Genomic DNA, 14,452 nt, shown 5'->3' with positions numbered 1-14,452 from the left:
GTCATTTGGAAAATTCTTTGAACTGTCTGTTTATTTGGGAGTAACAAATCATGATCATTTGTTCATGAGTAAATGTTTACAAAAGGTATAATGTATGGGCTTTCGGTTTTATGATCATTTAAAATATTGAAAACTGTCTACTGGTGCCTTTAAAAACATGATGGCACACAATAGCTGTGCACAATTTTTTCTTTTTACCCACAGAGTTAAGAATGTATTAGAGGTGTGTTCATCCTTTCTGGCTATTTGTTATTTTTAAGAGCTGAATCCCATGGATCAAGCCTTTGAAGTAGGAGTAATGCATTATGGAGCGGTCAAAGTAGTAGACGTGGGTCATGTTTCTTTTCATTTTATACTTTTAGTTTGTTTACACAGAAAATAGATTGATTCCAGTTAGGACATTACAGCAAAACTTGACTGTTTAGGAAAATTGGGGCATTTCTAAGGAGCTTTCTTAATTGTTGCTGTGATCTTTTGAAGTTGTATTGATCTTTACATATCAAAGAACTTGCTTAAATCATAGGAAGCTATGTTTAAAATGCATACAACAACACTGCTATAGATAGTTAAGCTAATAATCCACTCTTTTCACTTCGTGTAGGCAACTTGATGCCTTGGAAAAAGAGCTGCAGCACCTTTCTCACATCAAAGATAGCGTTGAAGATAAGGTATGATTATCATCTTTTTGGAGCAGTTTTCTTTGTATTAATACTGTAATCACAATATTAAATGTATTGACTTTGCATGTTCTTCTTATCTTAGTTGGAGTTGAGACGCAAGCAGTTCCATGTCCTTCTAAGCACCATACATGAACTTCAACAGACTTTGGAAAGTAGGTAGTTTGTCAACATAGCATGTTTTGTTAATAGAATATATAAAGTGCCTGATCACCATATGTTTCTTGGCAATGGGAAACACCATGTAAAGCATTTAACATTGTTCTGTTTACTAGTAAGTAGGGTATGTTTCCAACTATGTACATACAAGGCTTAACATTATAGAAAATGTATCTAGTAGAATTACAAGAAAAATGTAGAAAAGCGCACCATATTTGAGCGAGGAAACCTGAGGTGTCCAGCTGACCAGACTCATGCTTTGTGTTCTGGCATCTGAGAGAGAATCAGTGTACACTGTCTTTAAAGCTTCAGCGGTGTGCACTTTCCTCAAAGCTTCACAATGGTTGAACATTTACAGTTCCTCAGTAGACTATTACTGAGTAAATGGTATACATATGCATGTAACTTTCTCCAATTGCATATAGCTTGGACCAGACACTAAATACAACAGCCGCCAACTGTATTCTAGGCATCAGTTAGAAGATACATGCAACAGACAGGCCAGTCAGTCCCAAACATTTTAAGGGATTTAAGGTGTGCGGAGTGGATGGGGCATAACTAAATTATATTAGGACAAAGGCATCTATCTTCAGGTTATAGAAGGTAAGCTGCAGAAGTGTTTAGGTTAGGGTATCTTGTAGTTAGACAGAGTGCCACGCTGTGTTGAAGTGTAAAGATGGTTCAGATGTTTAGGTTGTTCAGAAATACTATCAGTTCAGTATTTTGTTTGGAGCGTGAGATTGTTGGTGATATACCCACCAGTCTGAGTTAGTAGTGTGGTTAGTGCAACCATATAAGGGAAGACCCTCAGTTGGAAGACTCCGGCAAGACACAGGAAAGCATAAAATGGGAAAGGTGGGAGAGGCATGCGTTCAGGAAATCTCTGTATAAACCTATCAGTGGGGAAAAAGGATTAGCAGTAAACCCATTATACAATGAGTAGAAGGAGGTGATTATGGTACTAGGATTATATTATCCATGGCATGGAGTTTATGCGTAGTGGCTAAACGATTGCCAATTTTGGAAAGCTAAGCAGAGAATGCAGTCCATTCTAATGTAGCAGCATATTAAAGTATTTGTGCTGTAGATGGTGGTGAAGTGAGAATTGCTAGGGGGCAGACAAAGCAAGAATGGCTATGAGTAGAGCACCACAGGACTCGCAGCAAGTTGAGAAAATAGTGACTCAGAGGAGCAGTCTCGGGAGAAAGGTAGGATAAAGGACTTCTCTGAAATTGGAGGGAATGCAAACATTCAAAGGGGAAAAGAAGAAAAGTGAAAATATTTGGAATAGAGGTGGGACAGAAGAATTCATGTTTTTATTGGCATACATCAGGTTGAAAATGAGAACTGTTTTCATGATTTGATTTTAATTTTGTATGCCTGATTTTGTGTAGTTTAATATGCTTACACAGTGCAAAGATGTGTCTTCCTAGCCTTAATAATATGTTTGCTCTTTTGGGTTCTGAATAAAATATTATTTACTTAGGTTTTATTTTATATACCATGTGCATACCCTAACGAGGTGTCTGAGCACTCTACAAAGGAGCCGTTACCACTGCATGCAAGCAGTTTACAAAAAAGAAGAATTTACAGTTACCTCAATTCAAATAGATATCTCACACTTGAACATGTTCCTGCAGGACACTGTAGTCTCTGCCATCTAGATTTGTGATGGTTGTAAACAAAAATTAAACCAAAAAAAACAAGGAAGAGAAAACACATGGAAACGTCACACTTAAGGAAAACAAAATATTGGCAGCTTGCATCACCCACCTCTCAGTAGGCAATCTGCTTGTAAAGGAACGCTGCTTGGTTAGTTGATATCCGCCCGCCCCTTGAATCCTTCCTTAAAATATTTTTCCCCTTAGATAAATATTATTGCCGCTTTATGCTGTTCCCTTGTCCTTGAACTACCGTCCTCCCTCATTCACCTCCCCCCTCGCCCCCCTCATTGTTTTTGCTTTATGGCAACCCCACCCTGCCCCCCTTATGCCCTGCCTACTGCACGGCTGGCCACCCCTCAGGTGAGCGCATCTACAGCTGGTCCTCTGGGGCCGAGTAAGAAGCCGGGTCTGGTGGCTCAGTGGACTAATGCATCCACTGCAGGGACCTGTGTTCGACCTCATGGTCACTGGTTCAAATCCTGGCATGTCCACTCAGCCTTTCATCCATCTGAGGTCGATAAAATGAGTACCATTGAGTTGGCTAACAATAAACATATGTTATTCAGTGCCAAGAGACCTACGGGCTACTGTGTGCTGGTAGGGTGACGCAGCAGAGAGTGCAAGAGGAACGGGAGAGGTGGCTGCAGTTCATGTTGAAGGGCATTTGTTCTTTAAATGTGTCAATTGTGATGGACGATGTAGAAGGAGGTGCTTAGCTAGCATTGTGCACAGAATGTACTTTTTAATAATGAATGAACACCCTCCAGGATATTCAGTGACTAAACCCCCCCTTTTTTAACTTTATAGCAAGTTAGTGTGCTGTACCTATGTCTCTCTAGTTCTAGTTCTATACCCATCTCTCAACCTTTCACAGCACCTTGACAGCTAGGGCTGCCACCTTTCTCCAATAAAATACTGCCCTTTTAGGGTGACCACCTGGCATGAAGTTAAATTCTGAATAAGACGCACATTGTAAAATTCTGGACAAAGGGTTAATTGACGGACAGGAATTATGGACAAAAGATCGGTCAAATATACACTGAAAGTTGATAGGAAGGTAAATGGGGAGTAGTGTGTCACAGGATTCTGCCCTATTAGTTTCATAGACCATAGAGTAGAGCATAAGATGTTTGATTATGGACATTAAACTAGAAGACTTGTAAGAATTTGTCATCAACACTCAGGTTATAAAGGTTGATGAACTACAGTTTATAGTTAATATGAACTGCTAGAGTCCGACTTGAGCATTAACTGAAAGTAGAACAAACACTCAACCCGTGGAGTCCTGAGGATGGTGACACGCTTCCTTTCTTTGTTAAATCCACTGCCTAGCAATATCTTAGATCTCCCTTCCACTGTAGAACTAAAAGCCGTTTTGAAATAGATGTAGTCAAATTATTTCACTTCAGTTCACATGGTTAATCTAAAACTGAAGTCTCCAACCTTTTCTATACCAAGAGCTACTTCTGCTGTAGGAAAATCCCCCAGAGGTACTAAAAATCACGGCACAATAATCATCAGATCAGTTAACATTACACTAGTTACCAACCCATGCAGGATTGTCAGTAACACATTTAATTTCACAAAGACACATTTATAGTGAAAGAAACTGAAGAAACAAACTTTTTGCTTTCAAAATACCAGTTTTCGTATGTAGTTAAAAAATACAGTCCCCAAACATCAGCTTGTTGTTTCATGAATTACGCAGATGGACAAATACATCACATGGACAGGTTGGGCTTCAAATTACCATGCTTTGCAATCACATGCCATCACTGTAATGCCAAAGGTGCATACGATATGTCAGTAATGCCCAGCATTATTCTTGCACCATTATTTCAAGGCTGGATATCTTAATGTTCAGGATGTCTCACTATACTGTTCGTGACCATTATTGTGCAAGGTCAGCCATCATTATGTGAAGCATGGCCAAACGTAGGTCAGCCATGCTCCCATTTGGCTGCCAGTATGCTACAACGTGACCAAGAATGTCCACAATATATCATAGATGACCATTTTTTGTCATGAATTGACCCTGCATGATGTACCTTTGGTGGTACTGGAAACCATGCATGGCTTGCAGGGAGAAACACTGTTATGTGTATTTGTAAAGCACACTATCACCCTCAAAGGTTTCTTGGCCCTGAGCAGGTGTGTGTGCCTATCCCTACCTATTATAGGTTGGTTATTTGAAAAGTCAGGTCTTCAGATGCTACCTCAAATTAAGAATAGAGGAGGAGGCTCTTACGTGCGAGGCCTTTCCATTCTTTAGAAGTGATGTAGGAGATTCCCCGTCATCCTGTGCCGGCGCTGTGTATGCGTGGGATGTGCGCAAGTAATCCTGCTGAGAGGTGGTGTCTAACTGGTTAATGGAAGGAGATGCAAATGTTCAGGTAGGTTGGGTCTGAGTTGTGTAGTGCTTTGAATGTGTGTGTGATGAGTTTGTATTGAGCGCATTTGTGTCCGGAGCTAGTGTAGTTCCCTGAGGTGTGGTGTGATGTGAGTTCTGTGTTGGAGGTTGAGGATGAGACTAACTGCTAAGTCCTGGATGGTTTGTAGTCTTCTAGTGAGTTGCCTGGTGCTGCTGCCACCGATGGTGTTTTTGTAGTCCAACTTTCAGGTGACTAGGGCGTAACAGTTTTTCTAGTGTTGCTTTGTAGGTATTTGAAGATCTTCCTAAACATCTTAAGGTGTGGACTGCATTGCCTTGCGTTGTCTTGTCCAGTTTGCTGTGGATGATTATTCCGAGGTTCCTGGCATGGGTTCTAGATGTGGTCTGAGTTCGGCTGCCCACCATTTCGGAATCCCAGCGTGAGGTGTTCTTGCCGAAGATCACCTCTTCTATATTGACGGAGTTCAGCTTGAGACTGTTAGCTTTCATCTAGTTAGCGACTTAAGTAATGCAGGCAGTGAACTTGTTTCTTGTGTGGGGGTCTTGTCTGACAGTATGAGTTGTGTGTTGTTGCCATAGGAGAGGATTTTGATGTGTGTGGATGACGTTGGCCAGAGGCATTATGTATGCATTTAAGATGATGGAGTTGAGCGATATACCTTGAGGCACTCCGCAAAGGAGTTTACGGGCTTCCAAGGATGAAGGTACCGACTGACAGCTTTTATCGTATCCATTAAGAAATACCAGATCTAACAATCAGCTGGTCCTTGGATGTCAATCCCATGCAGGCACCTGATGAGGATGGGGTGAGAAAACCATGCCAAATGCTCCAGAGAGGTTCAGGAGAATGACAGCTGCTGTGTCCCCTGTCAAAGATCATGTGGATGTTGCCTGTGGTGGCGATGAGTGCTTTTTCTGTACTGTGGTTGGCCCTGAATCCGGACTGCTTGGAGTCGAAGAGCTGGTAGTTGCTGAAATGATCGATGAGGCGTCAGTTGATTAGCTTACCTAAGATCGTTGCTATGTATGGTAGGAGGGAGATGGAAAGCATGGCTGGGTCAGTGGATGTTTTCTTTAGCAGGGGCATGATGATGACATGTTTCTAGGTGTCCAGGAATGTGGCTAAGTTGATAGAGGCATTGAGGATGCTTGTTAGTGCTGCACTGATCGGTAGGCGTCTATTGGTGAAGGCATGGTGGGGGCAAGTTAAAGATGAAGCCCCCAAGTGGATTGTCTTCATGGTAGCAGCAATTTAGTCGGTGGTGATGAGAGATCACAAGGTTAGAGTTTGTTCATTTTCCGTGATGGGTAGTTGAATTACACAGTGCTGTTGAGAGTTTAAGTTGCTGTATATAGAGATGGTTTTGTTAAAGAAGAATTCCATAAGCTTGTTTCAAAGTTCTTGTGAGGGGGGGTGCTGCTCAAGTTAGCAGAAGGCGCAGTGAAATCTATGAATATGGCGAAGATTTCTGTGATGCTGTTAGTGCTGGCGTTGATGCGATCTGTAAGAGCTGTGCAATTGGTGTTCTGTATCTGCTGGTGGCATGTTCTCCATTTGCTCTTCAGTTGTTTGCAGTGGCGTTTCATCAGCCTGACTTCCTCTATGTATCAGCTGGCCTATGGTTGGGCTATTGCCATTGGAATTTGCTTGAAGGGTGCCAGGAGGTCGGCGCATGTGGTGATTCAGCTATTGCAGTTCTTGATGCCTTTCGGCAAGTTGCTGGTGTCCTTGTGCTGGTGCTTGGGTAGTGAGGAACTTCAGCCCTCTTCTGAGATTCTTTTCCAGCTGCAGTGGGCAGATCCAGTGGTGGTATCTCTGTGGTGGTGCAGAATGGGTTTTCTGAAACTGAAGAGGGCATGGTCTGTCCAGGTCACAGTTGCTAGCTTGTCAACTGTAATGTTGCTGATTAAGAAAATAATCTGGTCCAATAGGTCAGAATGCGAGTGGATTTGGTGACATGCTGTGTGAGTCCAAGGTTTTGTAGAAGGGCCATAGAGTTTGGGTTGGTGAAGTCTTTTAGGTGAAAGTTAACGTTTCTGAGGAGGATGAAGGTGCTGGAGTTGATAGGAGTACTATTAAGTCTATGATGCCTCTGACGAAACTGGTGCAGGGTCCTGGTGATCTGTATACAAGTATACTGCCATGGAGATGTTGGCTATTATGCGTATCATGAACATTAGATGTTCATGTAGCTGGTGGGAGAGTCCCTGTGGTTGGTTAAGCTCCTCCCTCCTCCCCCATGATGACAATGCTGTTAGTGAACTAAGAGGCTATTCTGGGGTCAGGTGTACCCTATATAGAGACTAGATGTTTGTTAAAAATGGAGCAATGTTTTCTCAATTAAAGTTTTTGTACAGCAGACAGGCTGGACTCTTGTATTTGAAAGTCCTCTTGTATGCGTTAACGAAGAAAATTGTGACTCAGTGAAATAAAATAGTTACCTCGGATCAGACAATTAGAAGAGTTTATGAGGCAAGCGCATTAGTTAGATTGAGTAAATTGTTGAACTCGCTAGACCTGCAGAGGCCTGAACCTGTGATCAACCCCCTAACTATGTCAGAAAGCTGACAAGCTTAACTTAGTACCAAAACAGTATTCGGTCCTACATCAACACAAGAAAAATCCCAAGCCAATTTAGAAAAATAGAGAATAATTTAATAAATACAATGACCCCAAAACAGCAAAATTCAATGAGGGAAACCAGAGATATGATTTTTAAAAGTTTATGGTTCAAAACAATGGCAAAAGCCTTGAGCCGCACCGTGGTCTACTGTTCGTCCTAGAGCAATACCTAGGCACAAGTTAAGGACAACCGCAATGGAGCACACGTCTGATACAGAGACCAGGTTTGACCCGGTTGGAAGTTTTACCTTCAGATTTAGTCTATGAAATGGAAGTCAAAAATCCTGAGGTGGGCAAGCTAGCAGGCTGTGGCCAAAGAGGGCTCCACGATGTCGAATTGCTGCTGGACGAGGCCTTGGTGAAGCCATTGACTTGTCGGGAAAGCTCCAAGCAGGAGAAATTTGAATCTCACCAGTGATAGGACCCTCCCAGGCTGGATACTTTTGGCACAATCGCACTGTCTGGATTTCTACCGTTGGACTTAGTCACTTTTTGGAACTCTTATTCTTCCAGCAAGGCTGCGGACTGTAACCTTTGACATGCTTAATGTAACATTATCTGTAAATAATGAAATGAAGCATGCGGTTGATGTCTCAGATTACACATATGATAGTGATTGATATCTATATACAGAGGCTTATTATGGTATGACTGCCTTTATGACTGAAAGGTAAGAAACATACATTTTCCTCTTGTAGTTTTGAACCACACCGTGCACAGTTTTTATTAATTTTAGATTCTAATTGTGATAAAGTATGCTTGCTTTTTTACATTGAGTTACTTGTCCTTCATATTTATATATGTATACCACATATTGTGAAGTAAATAATTGGTTGCCTAGGTTTTTTCTCATGCAATTGTATCTAGAGAGGGCTCCATGAGACCAGATACCTTCTCTGTGAGGGCCTGTTGATTCTGATTGGCTACCCCTGAAAAGCTGTGAGCGAGACCAACCTGAATCATTGGCCACCTTCGCAGTGGCGTAGCAAGTTAGTCCCAGTCCCCCAGAGGTCTTGGGTGCCGAATTGTCACTAAGTCCCAGGGTTCAGGAGATGAGAGGAAATCAACTTTAGCACCAGTCAAGGGTGCAGGACCTTGGGGGGAATACTTGAGGGGTCAATACTCACTCCAGCAGAAGCCAGCAGCAGGATCCAGGACAGATCCAGTTGATGCTGCGCAGTTGCAGAAAAGTTCTTTTGTAGCATGTCCTATCCTTGAAGCTTGAACAGGAAGTCCGGCATATGACCCTTAGAGTCCATTTCTTTGTCCTGGGTATGCAAGCTGGAGAGCAGGTCAAGTTTTCTAGGCTCTTCTCAGGTCACAGACTGCCAGTCCAGTCCTCCTCTGTTTTCCCAACAGGTTCAGAAAGTGTTCTCATGAGGGTACGGTGGGTGCCACATTTAAGCTTGGCATTAGTCTTTGGGTGGGGGCGATCCTTGGCCCCTCCCTAACTGATTGGGTAAAAGTTTCCAGGGGCAGCACTGCCCACTTTTTGCAGAATTGACTGTGTGCACTTCAGCAAACAATTGCACAGTGCCCCTCTCCCCAGCCCAGCGATGTGGCCAGGGAAATGAGCAACTCCTCCTCTGTATTTACTCTAAACCTTTTCTGGGGGCAGCCCTTCTCCCACTGAGAATAATGCCTGCCTGACTGGGGAACAAAGAAGGGATCTGCCTAAGTGTCCGCTGGCATTCGCCTGTGGCAGCGTAGGCCTCTTTGAAGTTAGTCCAGTTCCTGGCACAGAAACACCTAGTCACCCACAAGCCTTTGTCTTGCTCTGAGAGCAGTGGTCACACCTCCTCAAGAGAGCTATTAAGCTGCCTGGGGACATTTGGAAATCATGCACATGGGCCTTCAGAGGGTTTTGACAGGGAACATTTAACTTTCTAAACGTACCTTTTCCAAAATTTGTAGTACAAATCCTATTTAACCATTGAATTGGCCTTGTAATAAATATTTCAACATTTTCAAGAATGGAATTTGTAGGTATTTCCTAGCTGGAGATAGCATTATTAAATTTAACTTTGGACGCCAATTCTTTCCCATGGAACAGTCAGCCTTGCTACTGTAAAAAATAACTTATGGGGCATTTTCACTGTAAGCACATGTCCAACATCAAACGTTTTCATAGCCTACTTTTAAATACAATGCACCCTGTCTTACGGGACAGTAAGGCCTACTAAGGGCTGACTTATTATTTAAAATAACCCCTATCAAGAGGGGTTATTTTAACAAGTCGAATTTGCAGTTTTAAAACTGCACAGCCAGGCTACAAAGGTAGTCATATTTGCACTGTCACTGTAGTGAATAGCACAATTGCTGCTGCAGCCCACTAGTGACATTTAACTTACATGCTTTGTACCATATACAATGCACTTCTAAGTAAGTAAAATATGCCATGTAGTGGTACGTCAATTTCATTATGTTGAAAGGGGGAGTACGGGCACTAAAACTTTGTTTAGGAGGGATAAAGAGCCAAGTGTTCTACAGTCAGCCAAAACAGGGCAAAAACCTAGGGGTACCCACGCACAAGATGGTACTTTCCAACCACCTCATATCCAAATTTATAATATTTATAATTTTCTAGCCATCTGGCAAAAAGTCTTACATTTGAAGAAAATTTAGAAGTATGTAAGAATTAAGTTTGTTATCTTGAACTTGAGTTGTATGTTTAAACTAGAATTCACTACAACGTGTACGATCAAAAGTACATTTTTTATTAGCTGTCCTGAACAAGAAACCTGAAACTTGCTTCACTGGCATATGATTATTCCGAAATTACTGTTTTCAAATTCTTCTCCCCACTGCATAGTTATATAATTTTTTTTCTCCTCCTCAAAAAACACATTATAATTCGCTCAACTTCACCTTGATGTGCCCCTCTTTAGGAAATAACTTAGGAGAGGAAAAGAGCAAGTTGGTTGCATAATTCCTGACTTAACAATGTTTTACGGTTTATCCAATTTAGGCTTGGATTACTAGATATGGGTATGAAATGAGAACCCATTGCTTGGGCTGGTGGGCTGAACAAAGATTTAGCATTACAAATCCACATTTATCTATTCCAAAATGATGTTCTCAATGAGACTGAAGTAGCACTCCTATTGGGCTCCTTCCCCACCATCCTCCCATGCAACTGGTTCCTTTGTCTTATTTTAGATTTGCTGTCAACTGAAAGCAGGAACAATGTTTTGTATCTAGGCATGACTCGAGTGGTGTCTGAGATCAGGGAAAAGCTATATTCCTCAGTAATCTTTTCAGCATGAAAATGGACACGCTTCACGTGGCTTTTCCTGGTGAACAAATCCGCGTCCCCTCAAAGGCTTCTCTGGAGGACATTTTCGATTATGTCCTGTGTCAAAGGCCAGAATTCTCCTTCCAATGCCTGAACGAGGTATATCAATACACTGACATAATGTGAACGGTGTGCCAAAGATCCTCCCTTTTAATTCAAGTGAAAGTAAATGGCGTCATTTCAAGATGTAACGCTTAGGATAAGGGATTGCGACATCCATGCTGAGTACTAGGAGACTGGTCTTTCCTGCTCAGTTATAGTTTTGATGTGCCCACCTGATATTTCTCATGTCTAACCTCTGGTGCCCATGAAAAGCTACTGGACAGTACATTTGATTGAAATGAATGTCTGGGTCTTTCACATATGGCGATTTCAGGAACACAGACATAACTGCACCTACGTATAAATGTATTAAAGTGTACTTCCATACAGGTTTGATAACTTATGGGTATCGCTGTAGGTTTTCCAAGCTCTCTTTGGCCAACAGAATGCACAGGACCGATATAACAGCAGCTAAAGGTGGCAGCTACAGAAACCATCCAAGGGTTTAGTTCGATTCCTCCAAGCAAAGTAAGGAGGACTGACTGTGCTCTCCAGTAGTCATGAGCATGCCACCTTTTTTGGGTGTTGAGAAATAAAACACTTTACAATAATCTGAGTCTGCATTAAAGGCACATCACTAAGGACACTTGAACCCACCATATGCGGAGGGTCAGGATTTAGTGGACCCTCTTCTGTAGACTTGCCCAACCCAATGCTACAGAGAGATAAACGGTTAAGGGGGGGTCCGAGGGGAAAAAATTATTATAGACCTACTGGTACCTAGTCCCCCAACTAGACACTAAAACACACGGAAGGTACAGAAGGTCTCAGAAATACAGAGGGAGAGAAAAGAAAATAGCAAATCTCTCTATTGGGACCTAATAGTGTCCTCTTTACATGCCCAGAATACACAGTTAATCTGGAAACAACCAAGAAAACAAAAACAAGAGAAGATGCACAAGGAGAGGAAAATCAGATGACAGTATATGAGCGGGAGGGGTTGAGGTTGCAGTGCTCTTCTTTTCAGTTTGGAAAGCAGATGTAGATCCCACTTTCACATCACTTAAGTAAGTGTTGCAGTAGCACCATAGGTCCTGACGAAAGCCCTTGAGGCTGAAACATGTTGACCGAATAACAACATTGGTGGGTAGCAATTCCTTACATGCTATCAGCATACTGTTTTTAACCATACCACTTTGATGGTCAGCCCTAATAAAGTATTTCATGACATCATCGTAGGTATTTTTAGAATCACTTGGATTATTTTCCTTTTCTTCTTCTTTTTCTTTGAGCACTGCAACCTCAACCCCTCCCGCTCATATACTGTCATCTGTTGGTGAAATGTTCTGGGTCCATCACTAGGCAGTCCTATGGATTGTTTCCAAGGCAGACCCTAGAGGACACCATTTACCAACATATACCCAGATGACGAGATTCCACTTATGAGTGGGCTGATGGGTATCTTTTTCCTCTCCTTGTGCATCTTCTCTTGTTTTTGTTTTCTTGGTTGTTTCCAGATTAACTGTGTATTCTGGGCATGTAAAGAGGACACTATTAGGGCCGCAACCCAATGCTACTCCATTTCAGTTACTGTAGGTCTGTGCTTGATGTTTGTTTGATAGAACTAGTTCCTTCGGCTGAGAGGAATCTTTACTAATACCCATGTTTTCACTGCGGGCATATCAAGATAACAGTATCCCATCCATAACTTTTATCCATTGTATTTTTCCTCTACAGCAAGTCCTTCAAGGTGTTTGGCTTGGACCAAATTATTAAAACCCTTTACAAGTGTGTCTCTGTTTGTGCATTCAGTCTTATCATCTTTGTTTCACATTCGTAAATAGAAGCCACATTGGTCATTTGTCACTTTTGTTTTGCTGGAGTAGTGCGATACTGATGTTTTTGCTAGTATAATCTGGCCATATTGCTGTGTCTTCACCTAGATGACAGAGCCTCAGTAGCCACGGCCCTCAGGCCATCCACTACTGTCCATGCATTTATGAACAACTGGTGGGACCCTCTTAGCCTCAAAAGGGCATTGCTATCTCCATTTAACTGTAGATTGTCTCTGATGTGGCACTTTTTCTCAATGTTCAAAAGTCTTCTCTTAAAGCATACCTTTTACCCTGAAACCTCGATTAGCAATAATATTTTCCTGTGGGATTTTCCTCCATTAGAAAGTGCTCCATTCCAAGACTCCCACCACAGGATGGTGGTTACTTAGAGCCTATGGTTTGAGAGGGTCTTTTATACTTCTGATCCATTTTGTGGGTTTGAAAACGGTTAACTTCCATTAATTCATAGTCTTCCCAGTGTCTAGACCTTTTGTTGCTTTAAATAATTCATCAAATGTTGTATCAAAATGTTGTATCAAATGTAGGTTTTTGGTGAAATAAAACAGAATTCTCTATAAAGATGTGACACCAGCATCAACAAATTGGCACTAGCCACCGGCGAGGTGGCTTGTGGATATATAATGAGAAGATGTCAATGTAGATGTATGAAAGTCTCTTGTACCTACTTGTTTTGGGTATTGTGCTGTTCGCACAAACCTTTAAGTGTCAACGTGCAGACATCCAGGAATGATGGATCAGAATTGCTAATTGGAATTAGGACTTTGTATCAATCAGTTCTTAGAACGCTCTGTAGGCTAGTTAAAATGTAACTGGATTAAAGGGGTTTCTATTTGTTGTTATTCACTGGCTACCCTTATAATTAGTTGAAGACCAGTTGGAACATTTCAGTTTTCATGAGTTTTCTGGATTGTAGTTAGTCAGGTTTAGCTCTGAGAAGGGGACTCCAATTTCTGCAGATACTGGGACCCGAACACGTGAAATCTTCAATCGTGTCTATTTAACCATGTTGGAGTTGGCTGGTTAATGATCTCTAGCTGGGGTTTAGCGAGGAGCCATTTTTTGTAGATATCCTGTGCATTTGCCTTATAGGTCTCATAAATGGTACCTAAAGCTAAGAATTTAATTATTGATCTTTCCAGAACCAGAGAGCGAGTTCAATGATCGTTTGACATGGTTTCCTTTCCCAAGATTGACACAAGTTTGCAGCTGATTTTGTACTTTCTGCATTAAAATAATGACAGAAATGTGAGTTGCCCTAAAGCTGAACTCTTCTGTCTAGTGTTCAACCACAAGAGTGCACCTTATTGAATGTACAAAGTGTTTCCAATGTGTACAACAATCTCCATATCTGTAATTAAATCACCTAGTTGACATTAACCAGTTCTCCTCAGTTCCCAACATTGCACTACCCTATTCAGATAATCTTCTCCAGTGTATTGGTTGCAAAAGGTAAGTAATGAGGATTATTGTTGTGCATGGATTTATTGTTGTGCATGAATACTGAAGACTAGGCATCAACTCGGTGACCTGGGACCGTTTAAAGGTGAAGTAGCACAAGACATTTTTATAAATATTATTGCAAATGTACATGTTCTGTAAGTTCATTTGTTTTGGGACCCATCAAAAAGTTATTTCCCAGTTATCTCAAGTATTTCCCATGGATAGAGAAATCATCATGTTTGTAGCTTTGGCCTCCTGAAATACAATTTAAATTCTTTTCAAACACTTGAGCTTGTGAATCAGA

General features: G+C 41.6%; 1 protein-coding gene across 2 annotated transcripts in view; it reads left to right on the top strand.

Annotated features, from left to right (window-relative positions):
- The window catches only part of THOC7 (THO complex subunit 7), an 85,730-nt gene that overhangs the window by 48,716 nt on the left and 22,562 nt on the right, over window positions 1-14,452 (top strand). For both annotated transcript variants that reach the window (XM_078662360.1, XM_078662361.1), the window contains exons 6-7: window positions 602-668; window positions 763-832. In XM_078662360.1, coding sequence (XP_078518486.1) covers window positions 602-668; window positions 763-832 — 137 coding nt within the window. The remainder of the gene's footprint in view (window positions 1-601; window positions 669-762; window positions 833-14,452) is intronic.

This window comes from Lissotriton helveticus, chromosome 9 (assembly GCF_964261635.1).
Source record: "Lissotriton helveticus chromosome 9, aLisHel1.1, whole genome shotgun sequence".
NCBI classification, from domain to species: Eukaryota; Metazoa; Chordata; class Amphibia; order Caudata; family Salamandridae; genus Lissotriton; species Lissotriton helveticus.
The sequence above is the reverse complement of the archived record's forward strand: the minus strand, read 5'-3'. Positions and strand labels throughout refer to the sequence as shown.